The following is a 24,764-nucleotide window of genomic DNA, read 5'->3' as shown; positions in this document are numbered from 1 at the left end:
CAAAAGTATATATACAACAACAGAAATCTGTAATTATTGATACATGTTCAACTACCCGAAAGTTCCTAAATGCAATGTAACACATACCGTACAGTTAAAAGGAAGTCACGCTTGATCAAGGTCCGCGTCACTTTCCATTTTGAACCAGACATAACGTCTGAGAAAGGAAAGAAATAATAATAATGGTAATAAATTACAACCTCCATCCAATTAAATTAGGCATGACACCTGACACCACACAAAATGTCAACAATTTTCTAGCTATTGTTTCATCAGCACCTAAAATCAAGACTAGGTCACTTGGTATACCAAAGGCTTCCCTTCTATCAGCATAAAAAGATACCATGGTGTACTGTGTATGTGACTCTGCAAACATTGAATTTCAGTGGGTCTTCTAGCCGCAACTGATAAGCATGCACCACTGTGCAGAGAGGTCCATTTCATCCCTTTGCAAAGTCTGTAAGGAAATGCACCACGGGCTAATAATTGGTATGACTGACCCACGGCTTGCTGTTGGCCAGTTCCAGCTATTGCGTTTCCCACTCAGGCAACACTCTGTCATCAACGACAAGACAGCCTGCAGGGGTACGTTAAGTTGAACTGTGGTATTTTCCTGGAGGACTACTTTTGCTGCTTTGTTGGCTTCCTCATTCCCTCTGGTTCCCATGTGTTTGGGAACACAGTTGAAGGCCACCTCCTTTTTCTTCCTGTGGAGGAGGTGGACAGTGCCCTAGAGCACCTGAACCACTGTTTAACATAACAGTTGCAACACTTTGCCTCAATTTTATTGCCTCCTGCACCAGCAGTGCACCAATCGGACAGTAAGTAAAACTGTTGAGCTCGGCGTGATCGTGAAAGGGAATGGTAGTTGTTTATTTTGGTTTGTGCAATGGTTTTTACAAACAGGAGCGTCTGTAGTGCAATAAATTGCAGCAATAACAAGAAGAATATACCACATCTGTCTTTTTTTAGGCATCTTACGGACCCTGAGAGGTATAAACCACCATGTTACTGAACTGTATCGTCAGGATTCCCTTGCAAACTACAGGTGTATTAATGATTAATGTTTCATTTTAGGGGCAGAAAATGGCTAATGAATAGCAGACGAGAAGATTTTATGAAAAAAAATCCCTGTTCACCTTTATAGAAATGTTATGTTTTGTTTGCTACACTTCGAATCAAACCAGTTCATGAATGCAGGCAATAATAAACCCATGTGGAATGCAGTACCCATACTGTTTGACATCCCGAATAAGCTACCTCAACTTACGAAGAGGAAACTGCCACAATGGTTCCATAATGTGTCCAAAGCTGTAAAGCAGTCCTATGGCACAGAAGCAGCCAGTTCAACTCCCCATACATCAGTGCCAGATTCATCTGAATTGTGAACACAGATCTCCTTCGATGATGACGTAGTTCGATTAAGTGCAGTTATTCGTGTCTTGCAAAAGCTTGTGAAGGGGCAGAATGTGCAGATCGCTAGACTTCGTGAAAAACTATTACGGAACAAGGAAAATGCCTATCATTAGACAGCAACAGAAACTGTATCAGAAGGATCAAGTGAAGAAGGAGAAAGAAATTTTTAAGACGACAGGATCCTGATATTTAAAAAAAGATGCCCTTGACTTGTTGTTAAGTCAGATTAACATTGAAGGAGAAACATGCTGCAAGATGGAAAGACAAAAATAAGCTGTTTTTTTCTAAATTTATTATATTACAGCACTCAGGCATATAGGTTTTGTCAGAATGTTTTATGCTTAGATCAGTACGTACATTACAGAGGGATGTGGAAGGCACACAAAATCACTATATGCTCACAATACTCTCATAAAATACTGTTAAAAATCCTTTTTAAGACCCATCCCTGTTTAAAAATTGGTATGTTGCAACACGAAGTTGCCCAAGTTAGTCTTAGCTGCAATTAGGTTGCAAAATATTGATGTGCACTATGTTATCAGAAGTATCCGGACACCTGGCTGAAAATGACTTAAAAGTTTGTGGTGCCCTCCATTGGTAATGCTGGAATTCAATAGCCTTGATGACAGCTTCCACTCTCGCAGGCATACGTTCAATCAGGGCTGGAAGGTTTCTTGGGGAATGGCAGCCCATTCTTCACGGAGTTCTGCACTGAGGAGAGGTATTGATGTCAGTCGGTAAGGCCTGGCACGAAGTCGGCATTCCAAAACAACCCGAAGGTGTTCTGTAGGATTCAGTTCAGGACTCTGTGCAGGCCAGTCCATTACAGGGATGTTGTTGATGCGTAACCACTCCGCCACAGGCTGTGCATTACGAACAGGTGCTCGATCGTTTTGAAAGACGCAATCGCCATCCCCAAATTGCTCTTCAACAGTGGGAAGCAAGAAGGTGCTTAAAATATCAATGTAGGCCAATGCTTTGATAGTGGCACACAAAACAACAAGGGGTGCAAGACCCCTCCATGAAAAATACGATCACACCATAACACCACTGCCTCCGAATTTTACTACTGACACTACACACCTTGGCAGATGACGTCCACCAGGCATTTGCCACACCCACATCATGCCATCGGATCGCCACATTGTGTACCTCAATCCATTACTCCACACAATGTTTTTCTACTGTTCAATCGTCCAATGTTTACGATCCTTAGACCAAGCGAGGCATCATTTGGCATTTACTGGCGTGATGTGTGGCTTATGAGCAGCCACTCAACCATGAAATCCAAGTTTTCTCATCTCCCGCCTAACCGTCAAAGAACTTGCAGTGGTTCCTAATGCAGCTTGGAATTCCTGTGTGATGGTCTGGATAGATGTCTGCCTATTACACATTACGACCCTCTTCAACTGTTGGCGGTCTCTGTCAGTCAACAGACGAGGTTGGCCTGTACACTTTTGTGCTATATGCGTCCCTTCACATTTCCACTTCACTATCACATCAGAAACAGTGGACCTAGGGATGTCCAGGAGTGTGGAAATCTCGAGTACAGACTTATGACACAAGTGACACCCAATAACCTGACAATGTTCAAAGTCCGTGAGTTCCGTGGAGCACCCAATTCTGCTCTCTCACGATGTCTAATGACCACCGAGGTCGCTGATACGGAGTACCTGGCAGTAGGTTGCAGCAAAATGCACATAATATGAAAAACATATGTTTTTGGGGGTGTCCGGGCACTTTTGATCACAGCGTAGTTTACACACCCGCTAATGATAAATTTTTAGTAAAATATTTGTCAGGCAAGAAACAAATACAGATATGTGTCCCTCTGGTTAACATATTTGATCCAGTTATGTACCTTATGTATATCTGGGACTTTCCAGTCAGTTTAAGGTATGGAGAAAAAATTCTCTTTCCTGATGACTCCAACATCATACTCACTTATGAAACATCGGAACACCCTTAAGAGAAAGCACATGAAACTTTCAAGAATGTTTACGATTTGGCAGTCTGTAATAAATTAACAATGAACAATGAGGAAATATGCAGTACACGTTTCAGAATAAAGAGGGAAGACAACTCTGATGCTTTAAGCATAGATGATAAATTTGATAAAGAGGAATATTCGAAACTAAGTCACTGGCTTTGATCAGTGATGTATGAAACAAGTCACAAATGCCATAAACAATATGACAACTATAAGATGATATCAGCGGCGGTTGTTTCAAACAGGCTAAACTACCGATCACCATGGCAACTAGGTTCTTTGCTTACACAGGGCGAAATACTATTCTTACAAACATTCAGTTTTTAGCTCAAAGCAGAATTTTCTATCAGGGAATGAAATAGTATAATAAATTGCCCACTGAGATGGAAAAAAGAGGATTATTGAAACACATATCTGTTTAAAAAGGTGGCTAAAACATTCTTCATAAGTAATCCATACTACACAGTTAAAGGTTACTCAGAGAACATGCAGTAACTGTTAATAATGAAAGGGGATAACTAACATCCGGTCAGTAAAAATGCACTTAAAGAGTGTTGGTTGCTTTTTCCGTTTTGCACTGCAGTTGATTATTGGCGTAGTAAATGATGGGAAGTAACACAACAAATCATTGGACAGTTAACACAAGATGGTGTGGAACCAATGAGAAAATATAGTTAGGTAATTGTCATGATGTCTAGTGTATGAAATTATGTAACGGCATAGCTGAACATGTAGTGCACAATGCTGTGAGATATAACAGAATATTCTGTAAAATTTAAACTGTACACTTCCTGCTTAATCCTATCAAAAACTGGGACATTCTGAAAATATCCCAGAAAGTTATTGAAATGATCATCAGGCTGCTTTCTCCTACAGTCACATTTGTTGGCTTCGCCAACTCACAATGAAACTATAACACTGGAATATGAAACACTAGCCCAGGAAATCCTGTCATATTCTGACAAACATACAATAACAATATTAAAGACAAAAACCAACAACCAACCCTATAATCCGTAATACCCTCAATAATAGTCCATCTTGCACTCTCCATGTCGAAAACAAAAAGCAATCAATTTGTATCTCCACCAAAACAAGACATTACATCCAGCAACTCTCATTGGTTATAATATACAATCAACTGATTGACTACGACTAATGGAAATGAATTGCCAACTGCAGCACAAAACAGAAGAGCTACATACACCATAGGGCCTAAATGCTTTTACAAAAAAGCATGTACCAAGATATACAATAGATGACAATAATGTATTGTTATTCTCCTGAGGTCAACATCTCACTCATCAGGGGAAGATGCCGATTCAATTTCTCAGGTGGAATGAGGTGAGGTCATGAAAACGTCCATAGTGGATAGCTGTATGAGGTGTTATCCAAAACATCTGAGACTTTCACTGCAATGGTCAAACTTTTAGCAGTATGACATGCTACCAAAGCATGTTTCAAGGTACACGTCTTAGCTACTGGGACACAAACTTGTGTCATCTTTGGCTATGCAGTTGTGAGTTGCAGTGGTGGGTGTCCGGATGTGTTTCAGCGCTTCTGTGAATTGTCACATGGATAATGTGAAAGAGCAACAGATTTGCATTAACTTCTGTTTTAGATAGAAGAAAACTACAGCTGAAGCCCACCAAATGCTGACAGAGGCATTTAGTGAGAGTGCACTGAGTCAACCAAAAACATTCAAGTGGTTCAAGTGCATCACGGAAGGCAGAGAATCCGTGGAAAATAATAAACATTCTAATTGACTGTAGACATGCACAACATCAGAAATGATCATGCAAATGTGTAACGTGATTCACAAAGTTTGTAACAGACTTGGGCTGTTGTACGGTATCTGTCAACAAATTCTAATTGATGGACTGAACATTAGATGGATTGCAACAAAGTTTATCCCTTGCCTTCTCAGCATCAACCAACAAAACCTCAGGATTCAGACGTGCATTGAGCTGCAACAAAGAGTTCAAGGGTGTCCAAAAGTTGTATCCAGAGTCATAACAGGTGATGAATCTTGGGTCTATGATTTTGACCCTGAAACAAAGCAGCAATCACCACAATGGAAAATGCCATCTTCTCCAAGGGCAAAAAAAGCTTGACAAGTTCACAATGAGATGAAGGCAATGCTGATCTTTTTTCGACATTCAAGGTGTATATCTACCTGGCCAAACTGTCAATGGGCAGTTTTACTACGGGGTTTTGAGGTAGCTGAGTGAGCACAGAAGGCCAGAGCAATGGAAAAGGAAGACTGGTTGGTGCACCATGACAACACAGTCGCACACATCTCACTCATTGTGAAGAATTCCTAGCTACATCCAACTTTGCAACAGCCCCACACCCTCCCGACTTACCAGACATACCCCATGCAACTTCTGCCTGTTTCTAAAGATGAAAACTTCATTAAAAGGGGACGCATTGATTTGATTGAAGACATCCAAGTGGAATTTCAATGGGCCCTGAACACTTTTCAACCTGCAGACTTCAAGGAGTGCTTCCAAAAATCCAAAAATGGGAACAATGCTGAGATCATTGTTTACGTGACCAGGTTGACTACTCTGAAGGCGACGGAGGACATTTTCTGTATAAAATTCTATATAAATCTAAGAATATTCTACAATAGGGATCAACTGAATGAGGCAGTGCAGTTAAGGCACTGACATCATATTTGGAAGGTTGGAGTTTCCTCTGTCTAGTCATCCTGATATAGGTTTTCCTAAATCATTTCAGGTAAAGGCTCGAATGGCTCCTTCATCAAGGTTGCGGCCATACTTATATATTGTGTGTGTCTGTATATTTTGAGCTACTTATTTTCACTGTATTTACAATGACAAATACATCATCAGATGCCCCTTTGATGATAAACACACAAAAAATATCACTATTCTGAAATCTATGTGAAAGAAAAACAGGCCTGCAGTGCTTAACTGTAACAACTGCTGCAAAAGATGGCTACACAAACAAAAGTAGGCTATTAAGGACACTCTGCAAACTGGAGGTGCTGATAATTCCTACACTGTTCACAAATTTTCATTTTAAACTTGTAGCATACATCATACAAAATAGTTTACTGATGACAAAATATTTCACTGCCGTATATACTGGTTGCAAACAGGCTAAATATTTAGACATAAAAGCATTAAATTTGTTTGGGTTTTAAGGGCATTTAAAAGAGCTAAGCAATCTTTCAAGTCAGCACACATACCACATGAGGTAATTTAATTATATCACTATTCTTACATTGAAAGGTCATAGTATTTAAGAAATGAGAAGTTAGAAACAGCAAAAGCCTAATCACCTTTTTTTCCTTGGACAATTTAGGTTAATAATAATTAACAAAAGTGAGTTCAATGCCTTAAACACTGTAACACCTTCCTCTTAAGGATGATGCTACGCAGCAGACAAGACTAGTGATTACATTCTCTTATACAGCATTTCATTTGGACTATGCAACAACACCCAGTGGTTAAGTTACAGCACATATGTTTTGGAGGTGTTGGTTACAAAGCTCTGTGGACGAATCCTCAGTTAGGTTATCTGTGGTATCTGTAAATCACTTAATGATACAGAAAATTTCCTTTTAAATGTGTCCATTCTCAACTTTTGCTGTATGCCTAATAGCAACAACATGATGTTCAGGTCTAGTCTAAATTCTCCGATTCATTTCAATTTTAACAGTTTGAAATGTCCGGCTACATTCTCAATCATCAAGTGTTATCTGGGCAGTCTTTGACTGTCAGTAATGAATATTTTACTTCATGAGTAGGCTCCATGGTGAAAGAAGCACATTTGGTGCACTGTAAATAGCTACGTAAAAGATCACACCCCTAACGTCTTTTGGAACACAGGATTTCACTGCTGGAAGTTAAACAAAAGAAGATGGAAAAAGTATAGAGAGATGGCAGAAAAAACACAGGCAATTATAATAAGTTAGAGACATATTACATGACTGATCAATTTTAGACATAAAAAAGAATCTCACATATGCCATTAACTACTTACGACAGTTGTTACAATTTGTCTATTACTGTGTTTTAAGACGAACTGGGTCATTTACACATCCAATATGCAAATATGTTTCAGTGCACTATCATCTGCCTACAAATCATCTGCGGAATGGGCAAGTTTGGCAGGCTATTCCCAAAACAGAAGCAATGTATGCTTTAAGAGACACTTACTGAATAACAATGATTTGTTTATTATGCCTAAATGTGATGGTAGACTAATTTTAAGGTAATGTAGCACTTGTAACTTTTTATGGCACAGCTGTTCCTAATAATTGGTAGTTTCTCCTTACCTCAGTTTGCAAAGTCGAAGTAATCTAGTTAAACTCACACAGTTGCCTTCAATTACAGATCCTGGTCTTCCTACTGTTGGCAAGGATGTTCTTCGACAGGCTACATACAGGGCACAGCCTAACCAATGGATCTGATCACCCTATTATAAAAAAAGGTTTAAAATTAAAAATATATTACTTTATAATGCCAAATGCCAGAGGCAGACACACACAATTCACTGTGAAGGATCGGTCACTAACTCGTACGTATCTAACCACAAACACAGTTCTGATTAATACATTGTAAATGCTATAAGAAAACTTTCATTCACACATAGAGGTACTGCTTTCCCAATATGATGGAATAAGATACAGGTAGAGCCTCATATACCAGGTTTATGAAAATTTAAATGCAACTAAACTATGCTCTTTTGAAATATTACTGTAATGAGCACTGCATGGTTAGCAGGAGCAAATGTAGTAGTAAAATTCTTTACATCTGGAATCATTTTCAGTTTGATGGACGCGCGGAGTAGATATAAGTGTCACTACAAATGAAATCTAAAAATCGCATATGCACTAGGGGTACACATAAAACTTTTCACACAAATATTTCACACTGCTACTATGTGTATACTGGCCTCTAATGTGTAATTCTGCCGTATCGTTTCGTAACTTTGCCATGCTTCTTCTGCGGCATCTTTATCCATATTCAGGTTCGTACATAATTCTTGATATCTTTTAAACGTGTTTTCTTCGGGATTGTCCAGTAACCCCATCGTCGTTTAGCCACTTCCCAAACACACACCCACACCAACACCTCCTACAGCACCCACTCACTGTCGTCAAGCTGGCGGGAAATGAAACCGCTTCGCGCTAGTGTACGAGAGCGACCGAAAAGTAGTCCACTACTTTTTAACTCCTATACACAGATATTTCGTTGCAATACCTGCATGACCAGTTTTAAGTCTTAAATTAATACGGGACTGAGGTCCACTGAAGTTACTGTACATACATTTTTTCGAAATACATATATGGCATTTTTATGACCCTAAAACGGGATTTCATTACGAGGAATAGCTACGTATTTCTGCAGCTCTAGTAATTACAAATCTTCCCAGAGATTTTTGCTCTCCTCTGGTCCGTCTCACGTTAATTTGATGATTCTGATGGTTACTAGAAGGCGAAAACTAATTTTGTGCAGACGAAATCCACGAGCGCGCCAATTCTTGCGCGCGGACGACGTTGCGTGTATTCAGGCGCTGATTTTAAAATACAACGCTCTCTATTCATAAACAAGTAGCTTTCAGCACCGGCGCTGTGATGCCTTCATTCAACACCCATAATATGGAGGGTAATTGCTGTAATGGGCAATGTTCCTGTAAAATGTGAAGACGAAGCTGTTCAATACGACGAGCTCCTAGTCATTCAACCGGTAACTGTCTTCTCTTGACGGTTTGGGAACAAATATGAACTTTGGCTTTGAATAGCCACCTCGTGCAGACGATCAACGGACGGATATAGCTTAGATTACCGAAGTTACATTTTCTATTTAATTCCATTACTTTCATCTACCTAACGTTACAGTGCGCCCTGTTTTAACTCACAATCAGTATTCTAAGTTACAGTGAGATTGTACCGGTAGTTTTCAATATTTAACGTAATTTGTAAAATTGGCGTTGATAATGGTTCATTTTCCCATTTATCTTTCAAAATACTTTCATCGACTGACTGACCAGGGTACCTGCCTATAATTGGTAGTTGCTCTGTCTCTGTTATCTCGCATTTGTTCGACGTTTTCCCGTATAGTTTCTACGCGTATTTGAATTAAGTTCGCGAAGTAAACACGTTTGTTTATTTTTCTCGTAACGTCTAGTATAATTCGTAATAACTGACGCGTAGTTAGAAGATTTGCGTTTGTAGTTAAATTACTATAGTTATGTTATTGACTCGCATTCACAAATAGCAGCTGGACCCGCCCCGCACAACTGAATTAATTCTTAGACTAGATTCGTAAATATGACTGTCGAATGACATTTGATCAATAAAGCATTCATAAACTAGGAAGATCCCGTTCTCTTACCTACCCCTTCTGCCATCACCATAGCTGTCAACGTAACTGGTAATTTGTAAGGGAAAAAAATGGTTCTGGGTGCTACAAAAATAACCGGGGAATAAGTTGAGGTGAGTCACCCCGTGGCCGACTATCTCGTTTGTTATACAGGGTTCTGGAAATCAGTTTGATGATTAGCCCAGCAAAGCCATACATACATTCTGTTCTCTGTCAAAAGTACGTAATGTTTATGCTCCAGTGATTCTGCCATGATCAGATGTTCGCTTCCTACAAAAAAAAGTAATCAAAAGGCAACACAGACAGAAAATGTCTGAGGAGTAATTTAATATCTCTTCCTTCACGGCTGCTATTAAGTGTCGACGATGAGGGACTGCTGTTCAGACCACCAGGAATACATATGAGGTGCGGCGAGTAGTCATCTGTGGAGGTAAGATAAAAATCACAATTATTTTGCCAATGGAAATAGCCAATAATGAACGTAGAACATTGCAATGGTACCTATATCACTATATTCAATATTTATCCATGAACTAAACCGTCCACTAGTGTAATAGGTTTATTTCAGGTTTCAATGATAATTTAAAAAGCTATTCGCAGGATTTTAGCGATTGTGGACTACTAATAACTGCCGGCCGGAGTGACCGAGCGATTCTAGGCGCTACAGTCTGGAACCACGCGACCGCTACGGTCGCAGGTTCGAATCCTGCCTCGGGCACGGATCTGTGTGATGTCCTTAGGTTAGTTAGGTTTAAGTAGTTCTAAGTTCTAGGCGACTGATGACCTCAGGAGTTAAGTCGCATAGTGCTCAGAGCCATTTCAGCCATTTGTAATGTATACCTAGATCATCACTTGAACTTGGTCCTAGAAGCTTTCTAAGTAGGCTTTCCTGGGATAATTTGTGTCTATCTTCAAGCGTCTGTCAGATTAGTTCCCTCAGTATCGTCGTTACTTTCCCAGGGATGGAACGAACCTGTGACAATTTGGGTAGCCATTCTTTGTATCCGTTCAATACCACCTGTCTGTCCTGTTTGGCACGGGTTCCGCACAGTTGAGCAATATTCTACAATGGGTCTCGGAAGTGTTTTGCATGTAGTCTCTTTTGTAGACCGATGAACCAGAGTCTATCAAGATTTGCGACTCACTCTGAGGATGGCCAGACGTTACGCGGCCAAAATATTAGTGGAAAAAGTAGTCTCTGCGTTACTGCACGCCCGAAATTTAATGAAGTATTAATTACACCACAAGAAGTAAAAAATGTACATGTTACACCCAGGTATTTATAAGAGTTAGATTCCAACTGTGGCTCTTTGATATTATCTTCATAGGATCGTATGTTTATTCGTTTTGTGAAGTACACAGTTTTACATTTCTGAACATTTAAAGCAAGTTGTTAATCTTTGCACCACTTTCAAATTTTATCAAGATCTAGTTGAATTTTCAGGGAGAGTTTCGCCATAGACGACTGCAGCATCCGGAAAAATCTGAGGTTACTATTAATATGGTCTGCGAGGTCATTACTATGCAACATGAACTTCAAGGCTTTCGACACATTTCCTTGAAGAAACCCGAAGTTACTTCTACATCTATTGATGAATTTCCATCTAAGACAATTTGCTGCGTCTTCCCTACCAAAGAAATCCTCAATGCAGTCACAAAATTTCGCTTAATACCCTATACGATCGTACTTTCGATAATAACTGTAGATATGGTCCTTTGTTAAATGCTTTTCGGAACTCGAGAAATAATGCATCTACCTGACTGCCTTGATCCTTGGTTTTCAATATGTGAAAAGTGCGTTGGATTTCACATGACCGATGTTTTCGGAATCCATGCTAACTGGCATGAAGGAGGTCATTCTGTTAAAGGTAATTTTGAGCCCGGAATACGACTAAGACTCTACAGCAAATGAATATCAAGTATATTGGCTGGTAATTTTGTAGCTCAGTACTGCCAACCTTCTTGCATACGTTGTGACCTCTGCCTTCTTCCGACTACGAGGCATTGTTTTTTTGTTCGAGGGATCTGCGGTAGATTATAGTTAAACTCCGCCCAAATTCAGTATAGAATATGATACGAATTCTATCGGACTTAGGAGCTTTTTTCAATGTTAGTGACTTCAGCAGTTTCTGAGCGCCATTGGCACTAATACGTAATTCACCCGTCTTTTCAATGGTAGGGGAATTGGATTGGGGTAACACTTATCTTTGTAAAGGAATATTTGAAAACGGTGTTAAGCATTTCTATTTTTGCTTTGCTACTCTCTAGTTCGGTTCGTGTCTCGTCGGTTAGTGACAGAACACTAACCTCGGTGTCACTAACAGACTGTACGTACGTCCAGAAGTTCTTTGAGTTTTGTGTAAGATCTTTCAACAATTCTCTGCTACGGTAGTCACTGAAGATTCACGCTCTGCTCGTCTGATAGCCAAACGCGTGTCGTTCGGCATCGCTCTCTATCTAAAGCTATGTTTTGTTTTCCGCCTATTATGCACTAGTGTATATTTCATTTGAAGTTGCTTTATTGTGCCTGTGCTCCATGGAGCATCCCTCCCATTATAAACTACCTTGCTAGGTAAATATCTATCAAGTGTATGGTGAACTATTCTTCTAAGGCTGTGCTACAATTCTGTTACATGCTCCTCTCCACTCTAAATATTCTAACTTCCTCTCTGAGATACGACACTACTGCTTTTTATGTAGTTTGAGAAAATATAAATCCTTTTCCTTGTTTGAACTGCCCCTTGTACATTCGTAATCATTGTTGCTGCAACTGCCTTATGGTCACTGATACCAGTTTCGACGTAAACGTTCTCAAAGAGGTCAGGTCTAGTTGTTGTCATTAGACATATTCTGTTTCCATAACGAATGGGATTCAGAAACATCTGTTCTAGGTGGTTTCCAGAGAAGGCATTTAGTATTTTTCACAGGGTGTATCAAAATAGTATTACACCAACTGAGCCGGCCAGAGTGGCCGTGCGGTTCTAGGCCCTACAGTCTGGAGCCGAGTGACCGCTACAGTCGCAGGTTCGAATCCTGCCTCAGGCATGGATGTGTGTGATGTCCTTAGGTTAGTTAGGTTTAATTAGTTCTAAGTTCTAGGCAACTGAAGACCTCAGAAGTGGAGTCGCATAGTGCTCAGAGCCATTTTTTTTTATACCAACTGATTGTTGGCTCCTCCAATGATTACGGTGTGACTGGGGTACTTACGTACCAGCAAACTGAGATTTTCTCTTAACTGTAAAGTTTTCAGTTACATCAGGAGGTGTGTACGTTGGTCGATAAAAGGATCCAGTGTTAATTTTGTGTTCACACGTAATGCTGAGTTTTGCTCAAACAATTTCGCATGCATCTTCAATTTCTATCTCGGTAGATCTGGGTTTCTGGCCTATTGCGAGCACTACATCACCTCCATTTTCCAAGTCGATGTATGCGCTTAAATTTCCCTCCCGTCAGTTTCGGGTTTTAACCAGCTTCCTGTACCTAGTATGTAAGTTTCACTGCGCTTCCAACTCTGACATTTCGTTGCGAATTCTTCGGCAGTAATTTCGGTCAAACACAGACTTGGTAGCAGAAGACGGGGAGAGTAGGTCAGGATGATCGGACAAGAATTTAAGGCCAGTTTCTCCACAGATTTCTCCCGGTGTCACCTTGCCCGGTAGTTCAAATGAGAAAATAACCGATCAAGATGTTTTCATTAGCACTGGACCGACATTCGGAAAGAGCGGAGAGCAAAGTGTTGTTCGTGCAGAATTAGGAATTTCACGGTTGCCCGACAACAGCTAAGGCAAATGTCTGGGATGGGTCCTCGAAATCGCTACGGCCGATTTTGTTTATCATACTTTACCTCTTCGAGGAATGTGTCGTTATGTTGTGGAAGTGCCATGCACCTTACAAAACTGGTGAAAATATGGCTACATGTTGGTGATTTAGGAGTGGTTTTCAATTAGGTACTTACATTATATTTAAACTACGGTATTGTCTGCACTGATTAACCACAACACACGCATAAAATACTCGTACATTTACATTTGTACTCTGCAAGGAGAGTATTGCTGGTACCGCTATGATTTACCTGTTCCAATCGGTAATGATGATCGGGAAGAACAGCTGCCGGTAAGTCTCCGTATAAATTCGAATTTCTCTGATTTACATCTAATAATTATTTTGCGGAGTATACTATGTTGGCGGAAGTAACATGTTGCTCAGAACATCTTTACACAAACGACTTATCACTTAGTACCGTGCCCCGTCGTAACACCGTCTTTCCTCCTTTTTCCTCGTACACTTGCACTCGAGTAAGTTTTTTTACTAATTGTAATATGCATTGTATACAAAACTTTTACTTGGGAGCTCCTCTAAGTTAGGTGATACAAGCGGTCGCTAATAACTGGGATACGTCCTGTATAGAAAACATGGCACCTCTCACAGTTTGGCTTGTGTCAGTTGGGTCTTTAAACCGACCCTGTATGCACACTACCTGTCTTACAGTGTCTGCCAATACACTTTCATGACTGACTCCATAAAATTCTCACGTTTACCAAATAAATCCGCGACGAAACGCGCCACTCTTCTTTGCAGGCGAGGACCCAGGTTCGGTTCTGGTGGGGAAGGGGAGTCCTCAACAAACAGCATTTGATTTTCTGCTTGGGAGCATGAGAACTTGTGTCTCTAGGCATGATACTATTTTTGGTAACGCAATTTCTGCAGCTAATAAGGCTGGTAGTTACATTTCATTATCTGGTGACTCATATACGAGTTCGAGCTGGTTATTTCGTATTTCAAAACAAAGCATTTCATTGATTGTGCCTGAAACTGGGAAATATTTAAGAGATGTTCTTAGCGATTATGTGAAGATTAGTTGGATTTCATAACCTAATATGTATGTTATTTAATTAAAAAATATTTACACAACTTCACTCACAAAAGTAGACTACAGATTAACATCGTCGTACAGGTCAAATTGAGGAATGTCACAGATCCCAAAATTTATTACATACGCCAGTCAAAACGTACACAAAAAAGGCTAAAATAGCAAAGCAGGATGTAGTTCTGATTTTTTGGTAGATTATTGGGATCAGTTATATTAAGTAATAATCCAAGCATCGAAAAAACCTGTGCTTCCTGCGTAATACGCGAAAAACTGCGATTCTTTTTTTTAGTTGTTACCTTATAACTCATAAACTTTGGGTTTTCCGATAGCTGTCTTTGAAGTACATTAAATATGCAACAGTTTAAGTACAGTTGCAGCTCTATACGGTCAGTAGTTTCCAACATATGAAACTTCAAATATTGGCCATTTTTTATCAACAATGAAAATGTTAAATTTTGCTCTAGTTTCTACCTGAACATCGGCATAACTGCTCATCCTGCAAGAAAAAAACCGCTGCGCCAATACATCACTAATGTAAAGAAATTTCGGGAGTACGTTCGTCAAGGTAAAATATTTGAGTGATTAACACAGCAAGATCACAATTTAATGTAACCTTGAGAGAAGCTATTGCAAACGTGAAATGCTGATACACAACAGCCAGTGTAACCGCCAGAATGTTGAATGCAAGCATTCAAACTTGTATGCATTGTTGTACAGGTGTCTGAGGTCAGTTTGTGGTATGGAGTTCTATGGCTGTTGCACTTGGTCGGTCAGTACAGGGACGGTTAATGTTTGTGGATGACACCGGAATTGTCGTCCGACGATAAAAGTCATGGGATACCTCCTAAATTCGTGTCTGGACCTCCTTTTCCCCAGCGTAGTAAAGCAACTCAATGTGGCATGGACTCAACAAGTCCAATACACAATAGTCAGTGTAACCGCCAGAATGTTGAATGCAAGCATGCAAACTTGTATGCATTGTTGTACAGGTGTCTGAGGTCAGTTTGTGGTATGGAGTTCTATGGCTGTTGCACTTGGTCGGTCAGTACAGGGACGGTTAATGTTTGTGGATGACACCGGAATTGTCGTCCGATGATAAAAGTCATGGGATACCTCCTAAATTCGTGTCTGGACCTCCTTTTCCCCAGCGTAGTAAATCAACTCAACGTGGCATGGACTCAACAAGTCACTGGAAATCCTCTTCAGAAATGCTGAACCATGCTGCCTCTGTACCCGTCCACGATTGCGAAAGTGTTGCCGGTGCAGAATTTTGTGCATGAATGGATCTCTCGAATACGTCCCATAAATCTTTGATGGGAGTTATGTAGGGTGACCTGGTTGGCCAAATCATTTGCTCGAATTGTCCAGAATGTTCTTCAAACCAACTGCGACCTTTGTGGCCCGGTGACATAGCACACTGTCACCCACAAAAATTGCATCGTGGAATGGCTGCAAATTTTCTCAAAATATCGGAACATAACCATTTCCAGTCAATGATCGGTTCAGTTGGACCAGACAACACAGTCCATTCCATGTAAACACAGCCCTCACCATTATGGAGCTTGCACACTGCCTTGTTGACAACTTGGGTCCATGGCTTAGTACCGTGCTCAAACTCTACCACCACCGCTCACCAACTGAAGTCGAGACTCATCTGACTAGACCACGGTTTGCTAACTGCAAGGCCCAAATGATGTGATCACAAGCCCAGTAGAAGTGCTGCAGAGGTTTCCACCCTGCATATGCATAAAGTATGAGGAAGCGCAGATAGAAGAGGTTGACAGTCTTAAATTCCTGGGATTGCAACTTGATAATAAATTCAGTTGGGAGGAGCACACTACAGAACTGCAGAAACGCCTTAACAAATCTGTATTTGCAATTCGAGTGTTAGCAGACATAGGCGACATAAAAATGAAAAAGCTTGCATACTTTGCCTACTTTCATTCCATAATGTCATATGGTATAATATTTTGGGGTAGCTGTTCAAGTCAAACAAAAGTTTTCAGAGTCCAAACGCGTGTAATACATATTATTTGTGGAGTAAATTCGCAGATGTCCTGTAGAAACCTCTTCAAAGAACTGTGTATACTAACTACTGCCTCTCAGTATATTTACTCCTCAATGAAATTTGTCCTGCATAATATATATCTTTTTCCAACAAACAGCTCAGTTCATACATACAATACCAGGAACAAAAATGATCTGCACAAGGACTTAAAAAGCACTTACTTTAGTTCAAAAAGGGGTCCACTACTCAGGAACACTCGTCTTCAATAATATGCCAGCAAACATAAAAAATTCAGTTACAAATAAAGATCAGTTTAAAAGGAGCCTGTAAGACTTACTAGTGGCCAACTCCTTCTACTCCATTGACCAATTTTTTAATAGAAATAAATGATGTATTGTATATATATTCATACTATTAGCATTGTTATTTCAGCTTTTTATATTTAAAAAAAATTGACATGTTCCACATCCATGAGGATCTCCTCAGCACGGGTCTATGGAACGAAAAACTAATCTAATCTAATCTAATCGAGTTGTTAGCAAAGGCACCCATGTTGGTCATCTGCTGCCATAGCCCATTAAGGCCAAATTTCTCTGCACTGTCATAATTGACACATTCGTCATACGTCCCATATGATTTCTGCAGTTACGTCACGCAGTGTTGCTTGTCTGTTAGCACTGACAACCCTATCCGACCGCCACTGCACTTGGTTTTTAAGTGAAGACTGTCGTCACTGCATTGTCTGTAAGAGGTAATGCCTAAAATCTGGTATTCATGGCACACTATTGATACTCTGCATCTCGATATAGTGAATTCCCTAACGATTTCCGAAGCGGACTGCCCCGTGCGCCTAGCTACAACTACCATTCCGTATTCAGAGTCTTTTAATTCTTGTCGTACACCCATAATCATGTCAGAAACGTTTTCACATTAACCACCTGAGTGCAGATGATAATAATAATAATAATTTTATTGTCTTTAAGCCATTGCAGCAATAGACAAAGTCATACATATAATACAATACAGTACAGTACGTGCTATAGAAGGACAGAATTGTTAAGAACTTTACAGTTTAATATCACAGGTCATGAAATCCTTTACATTGTAGAATGGGTTTACAACTAACCAGTCATAAAGTGTTTGTTTGTATTATTGCTCTGGTAAATTTTGTATACCTTGTGGAAGTTTGTTAAATAATTTGTGGCCCATAAGTTCATAACTTTTAACTGATTTTGACAGTCTGTGGTAGGGCGTATAGATAGAACTGTTTGTCCTAGTGCTGTAACAATGTATATTTGCCCTGCGTTTTACTTTACGTAAGTTCTTTTTTGTGTAGATTAAAACATAATAAATATATAGGTTTATTACTGTCATGATTTTTTGTTGAGTAAACAAAGGTTTACATTGAGCCTTGTATGGTGAGCCTGTAATTATCCAATAGCTTTCTTTTGCAGCAATAGTATATCATGCACACAAGTGGAGTTTCCCCATAAAATAATGCCATAGGATATGATGCTTTGGAAAAATGAGTAGTAAGATACTCTAACATAATTTTTAGGTACACAGTGCATTAATCGCCTTAACAAATAGATTACCCTAGACAATTTACCGCTAATATACTTAATATGTGGATTCCAAGAAAGTTTATCATCCAAATATACCCCCAAAAATTTAACACAACTAGGATCACCTGATGGAAACTTGTCTTTTAAACTAAATACTATCTGCTGGGTTTTGCTTTCATTAAGCGAGAACCCATTTGCTTTAAACCAGAGTGAAGCTTGCTCAATTGTCTCTGTAACACGTTTTAAGGCTATTAAGATCATTACTGCTATTCAGAGATGTTGTATCATCAGCATAGAGTACTGTTCTGGATTTGATAAATGATGGCAGGTCATTTATCATTATTAGGAAAAGGAAAGGGCCCAGCACGGATCCATGTGGAACACCTACCTCAACTTGTTCTATACTGGACATTTCTTTCCCAACACAGACGGCTTGCTTACGGTTTTGTAAATATGATCTTAATAGCTTAAGGCTGTTACCTTTAACACCGTGATGACAGCTCTGGCAATAACTCTCCTTTTCTGCCTTACGTAAACTATACTACCACCATCTCTACACGTGCATATTGCTATCCCATGACTTTTGTCACCTCACTGTATGCTCTTGATCGGAGACAGGTCTAGTGATTGACTAGGCCAAAGCAGCATGTCGTACTCTGTAGAGCATGTTGGATTACAACGGCAGTATAGGGGTGAGCGTTATGTTGATGGAAAACACGGAATGCGGTTTATGAGTAGCAACACTACAGGTCGGATCACCAGACTGACGTACAAATTTGCAATCACTGTGCATGAGATAACCACATGAGTGCTCCTGCTGTCATATGAAACCGCACCCCAAACCATAACTTCAGATGTGTCTAGCATACAGACAGGTTGGTTTCAGGCGCTCCGCTGGCCACTTTCTAAACAACACACGGCAATCACTGGCACCGACACAGAACCAGTTCTCATCAGGAAACCCAACGGACCTCCTCCGTGCCCTCCAATGAGCTCTTGCTAGACACAACTGAAGTCGCAAATGGCGGTTGTTAGGGATCAGTGGAATGCAGAGTGCAGGGCGTCTGGCTCGGAGGTGTCCTTGAAGTACGCTATTTGTAACAGTTCGTTGTGTCACTGTGGTGCCAATTCCTGCTCACATAGCACCTGCAGATGCAGTACGATGCTTCACAGCCATATGCCGAACACAATTTTCTTCACTGTCAGTTGCGTCACATAGCCGTCTTGAGCCCTGTCTTCTTACGACCTTAAATTCTCGCGACCACCACTGCCAGTAGTCATTTAGAGGGGCAACATTCCTGCAAAGTCTTTCTGCAGTTTTGCAGAAAATCATCTTCTCATAGCCCTGTTACACAACCTCATTCAAACTGAGTGACGGAATGAGGTGTTGATAATGGCGTCTATGTTACCTTAAAGGCATTGTTAACTAACATCAGGTCATCACGTCCAATCTCATATGTAACTAATGCTCGCGACCACGTTTAAAGCAAACCTGATTTGATTCATCGTTCCATCCTTATCCGGCGCATCCACCACCACCTCCACCAAAACCACCTCCTCCCCGACACCCAATGTGGCTTTCGACCTCCCTTCATTGCTGATGACCAACTCCTCCACCGCACTCATCTCCTCTCCCTCCAGCTTAACTCACATCGCTCCGCCATTTTTGTCTCCCTCGACCTCGAAAAGGCCTACGACCACGTCTGGCATCCCGGTCTCCTGTTTAAGTTCCAAACCCACGCCCTTCCTGTCAACTACATCCGTCTGATGGCCTCCTTCCTTTCCCGCCGCCCCTCCTATGTTACCATCCATAATGCCAATTCCCACACCTTCTACCCCTCTGCAGGTGTGACCCAGCGCTCTGTCCTTTCCCCTCTCCTCTACCTCCTGTACACGGCAGATATGCCCCCCCCCCCACTCCAGCACACCTCTTGCAATATGCCAATGACACCGTATTCCTCGCCCTCGCTCCTACCTTCCAACAGTCCCAAAACCTTCTCCAGAATCACCTTGACCTTTTTGCCGCTTGGTGTAACCAGTGGCTCCTGAAAATCAATCCTTCCAAGGCATCATAGGTCGTACCACTCGCTCCTTCCGGCTCCTGGATTTTCTCCCTTAACGTCTGCGCCTGTCCTGTCTGCCTCACCCTCACCCTCACCCTCACCTAGCTTGGCCTCACCATTGACCATCACCTCACCTGGATCCCACATCTCCGCTCCATCCAATCCAAAGCCCACAACCGTCTCCGACTCCTCAAACTACTCTCTGGTCGGACATGGGCGTTGCACCCCTCTACCATCCTCCACACCTACAAATCCTGATTCCGTCCCATCCTTTGTTATGCCAGTCCCGCCTGGATATCTGCCCTCCCCCCCTCCCCCCCCCCCCCCCCCGCCAAAGGATTCGCGGGGGGAGAAGGGAGGTTGGGAGAGGTTAGGTGGGAAGTCCCTCCAGATCCTTGAGCATCATGCACTCCGCCTCGCCTTCCGTATACGCCTCCCGTCCCCCATGCGGATCCTCTATGATCTCATTCCTTTCCCCCATCTGCTCCCATTCCTCGAACATATCCACATACTCTACAGCTCCTGCAGCCTTCATCCCCCTCACCCCCCTGGTTGCTCCTCTCCTCTCCCATCCCCGCCCCCTGCCAAGCCTTCACTGTTGTGTCCCCCCTACCCTCCATCTCTACACCCTTCATCTCCTTTCCCAAGGTGGCTTCCATCGGCTCCCCCTCCCGGATGATGCCCTCTCTCCCTCCATTTATCCCTCCTATCAACTCTGATCCTCACCCCCCCCCCCCCCTCCTTTCCTCTGTCCTTTCCCTGGGCTCCCTCTTTCCCCCCTTCAATCCCGTGTTTCTTCCCACCTAACCTCTCCCTACCTCCCTTCTCCCTCCGCGAATCCTTTGTATTCCCCTCCTCTGCCTTCCCCACTCCCTGTCGCGTCTGCCCAGCACCCCCCACCCCTCTTATGGGTCCTCATTCTCCATTGGCTCCTTCCCTCCCCCTCCCCCCTTCGCTTTTCCTCACTTTCCCCCCCTTTTTTATTTTCCCATTCTCTGGCCAGTTCCCCCCGCCCCTCCCCCCTCCCCCCTGCTCTCGGCTGTGGTATGTCATATTTTAGTGCAGTGTTCCAGTGACTGTTCAGTGTTGTTTCATCTTTTCCTGTGTTGCAAACAGAAACTATGCTGTCGCTGGGTGTGATTTTACGTCTTTTGCGAACAGAAACCAGACTGTCACCGTGTGTTTTAATTGTCTGTCTATTATTTTCCCTGTCTGCTTCCTATGTATTTTATTAGCATCATCATCCCTTTGTTCTATGTTTTAAGTTCCACGATTTTTTTTTCACCATGTTACCCTTTGTCTCCATTTTTGTCGCCTGTTTTTTATTATATATTATCTTCTCCTTTTTTAAAACAAAGTCTATAGGCTGAAGAGTGGCATACTAAGCTGCTGCCAGCTCGCTCCCTTAGGGGGGAATCGAAATTCAATAAAGAAAAAAGAAAAAAAAAATCATTCGTCGTAGTGGTGGCCACTAGCGCCACTCTTATGCGACTGGCCTGAAATATGAATACATCTTCCACATGTAGAAACATGCTAGCAAATTCAGTTTATGTCACGCAACTCGTTCTTGGTGTTGTGATTCTTTTTGGCCAGTGTAACTGAAGTTGTTGTAAATTTTATTAGCTTTAATTTAAGCTCAAAGTGAAGTCTCCAGGCCCAGTAGTTCTCTTGAAATTGCACAAAAACACGATGTCAGAAAACTGAATTTATGAAATAATGGGCCTAAAGACGTCTAATAACAAATTGCGGCCATTCAACGAAAGCAAAATGCATAGCATTGTGTTTAAAGGTTGGGTTGTACGTTTACACGAATTACTGGTATTATAACAACTGAAAAGATTGTAACAACTACAGAGGTATCTCTTTAGTCAGCGTTGTGGGTAAAATCTTCTCAGGTATTGTTGAAAGGAAAGTGCGAGTATTAGTTGAGGACAAATTGGATGAAAATCAGTGTGGGTTTAGGCCTCTTAGAGGTTGTCAGGACCAGATCTTTAGCTTACGACAAATAATGAAGAAGTGTTATGAGTGGAACAGGGAATTGTATCTATGCTTTATAGATCTAGAAAAGGCATATGACCGGGTTCCTAGGAGGAAGTTATTGTCTGTTCTACGAGATTATGGAATAGGAGGCAAACTTTTGCAAGCAATTAAAGGTCTTTACATGGATAGTCAGGCAGCAGTTAGAGTTGACAGTAAACTGAGTTCATGGTTCAGAGTAGTTTCAGGGGTAAGACAAGGCTGCAACCTGTCTCCACTGTTGTTCATATTATATATGGATCATATGTTGAAAACAATAGACTGGCTGGGTGAGATTAAGATATGTGAACACAAAATAAGCAGTCTTGCATATGCGGATGACTTAGTTGTGATGGCAGATTCGATTGAAAGTTTGCAAAGTAATATTTCAGAGCTAGATCAGAAATGTAAGGACTATGGTATGAAGATTAGCATCTCCAAAACGAAAGTAATGTCAGTGGGAAAGAAATATAAACGGATTGAGTGCCAAATAGGAGGAACAAAGTTAGAACAGGTGGACGGTTTCAAGTACTTAGGATGCATATTCTCACAGGATGGCAACATAGTGAAAGAACTGGAAGCAAGGTGTAGCAAGGCTAATGCAGTGAGTGCTCAGCTACGATCTACTCTCTTCTGCAAGAAGGAAGTCAGTACCAAGACTAAGTTATCTGTGCACCGTGCAATCTTTCGACCAACTTTGTTGTATGGGAGCGAAAGCTGGGTGGATTCAGGTTACCTTATCAATAAGGTTGAGGTTACGGATATGAAAGTAGCTAGGATGATTGCAGGTACTAGTAGATGGGAACAATGGCAGGAGGGTGTCCACAATGAGGAAATCAAATAAAAACTGGGAATGAACTCTATAGATGTAGCAGTCAGGGCGAACAGGCTTAGATGGTGGGGTCATGTTACATGCATGGGAGAAGCAAGGTTACCCAAGAGACTCATGGGTTCAGCAGTAGAGGGTAGGAGGAGTCGGGGCAGACCAAGGAGAAGGTACCTGGATTCAGCTAAGAATGATTTTGAAGTAATAGGTTTAACATCAGAAGAGGCACCAATGTTAGCACTGAATAGGGGATCATGGAGGAATTTTATAAGGGGGGCTATGCTCCAGACTGAACGCTGAAAGGCATAATCAGTCTTAAATGATGATGATGATGATGATAACAACTGAAAATTCTAGTGCACCTACCTAAATATGGACAAACAAAGTAAGTCATCGCTTCTTTATGTTGTTGTAATGCTGCCCTATTTATTGCAACAATAAGTTCCTTATTAAAGTTCTGTTGCCAATTCCCTCGCCCAGTTAACTTTACAGTATAATTCGGTTCTCTGCTCCATGAGTTTCTCAGCGTGTTACCAGTCTAAGTGGCTGCAGTCATGGACTGTGCTTTGTCCTTAGGATAATGTAGGTTAAGTAGTGTGTAAGCTTAGGGACTGATGACCGTAGCAGTTAAGTCACATAAGATTTTACACACATTTGAAAAACATTTTTCAGTGTGTTACGTAAAATGTCTATTGCATCAGGTGTTTGTTTTATGTGTCAAAGAGCACTTGAGGACGGGAAAGTAAAAAAACTGAGAAACGTGGTGTGCTTTTGCTAATTGAAGTGATTGTGATGTGTGGCCTTAAGAAGAATCAACAGTTTTTACAAGTGTTAGACAAAGTTCATGTGCAGGAGGAGATACACAGTTCAAAGTAATGCAGCGACTATTGTCGTTGTGGTGATACACTTCCTGAGCCACCATTTCAAGATTATCAAGGGCATTCATGGACCTCCAAATCTTTGCTTCCTCTTTGGAGACAATATGATGGAGGCATGTATCAATCATCAAAAGAAACTGCTCAATCATGAAGGAATAGCATGTACAAAGTGCAAACATTGGGTGCAAAGGAAACGATTTTTGAAGTGGCAAATCATCAATTTGATGACCTAGTCACTGCTGATTCCACATAACACTCTGCATGTCACAAAAAGTTGTACAGCATGCCAACAACTGTTAGAGTGAAAAGAAACTATTCAGAGCCAACAAACATTGCAGAATGCATGGAATATATTTATAAATACATTGCTTAAGACAGGGAAGATGGTCAGTTCTTGTTGAATGACCTCATAGATTAAATAAAAAGTGATTGCAAGCCTGACAACAGAGCTGTCATAAGTCACCTCATGAAACGGTATAGTAATAAGGCCATAATCACAGAGGCTGGTCATGACTGCAGCCGTCACTTAGATTAGATTAGATTCAGTTTTCATTCCATAGACCCAAATAATGAGATGATTCTCATGGGAGTGGAATATGTCAGAAAATATAACATAAAACATTTGGCTATAATACTTACTACCCTGATCATTTATCAGGAGATAATCGAAATATGTTAGTACACTGCACTAAACTGGAGCAGCTAATATTTACAGAATTAACACTCTGTAAGAATGAAACACTGTTATGCACTATTAATAAATTTATCATACT

General features: G+C 41.1%; 2 protein-coding genes across 3 annotated transcripts in view; one reads left to right on the top strand and one right to left on the bottom strand.

Moving 5' to 3' along the window:
• Positions 1–8,555, bottom strand: part of LOC124615826 (retinoblastoma-like protein 1) — a 173,145-nt gene extending 164,590 nt beyond the window's left edge. For both annotated transcript variants that reach the window (XM_047143971.1, XM_047143970.1), the window contains exons 1-2: positions 8,336–8,555; positions 7,716–7,855 (exon numbers count right to left, since the gene is read on the bottom strand). In XM_047143971.1, coding sequence (XP_046999927.1) covers positions 7,716–7,855; positions 8,336–8,473 — 278 coding nt within the window. In that variant the 5' untranslated portion in view covers positions 8,474–8,555. The remainder of the gene's footprint in view (positions 1–7,715; positions 7,856–8,335) is intronic.
• A 1,111-nt stretch (positions 8,556–9,666) lies between these two features.
• LOC124616687 overlaps positions 9,667–24,764 on the top strand; it is a 207,646-nt gene continuing 192,548 nt past the window's right edge. The window contains exon 1 of the mRNA XM_047145022.1: positions 9,667–10,195. The gene's annotated coding sequence lies outside the window, so the exon portion shown is untranslated. The remainder of the gene's footprint in view (positions 10,196–24,764) is intronic.

Source organism: Schistocerca americana, chromosome 5, assembly GCF_021461395.2.
Source record: "Schistocerca americana isolate TAMUIC-IGC-003095 chromosome 5, iqSchAmer2.1, whole genome shotgun sequence".
In the NCBI taxonomy this organism is placed as follows: domain Eukaryota; kingdom Metazoa; phylum Arthropoda; class Insecta; order Orthoptera; family Acrididae; genus Schistocerca; species Schistocerca americana.
The sequence above is the reverse complement of the archived record's forward strand: the minus strand, read 5'-3'. Positions and strand labels throughout refer to the sequence as shown.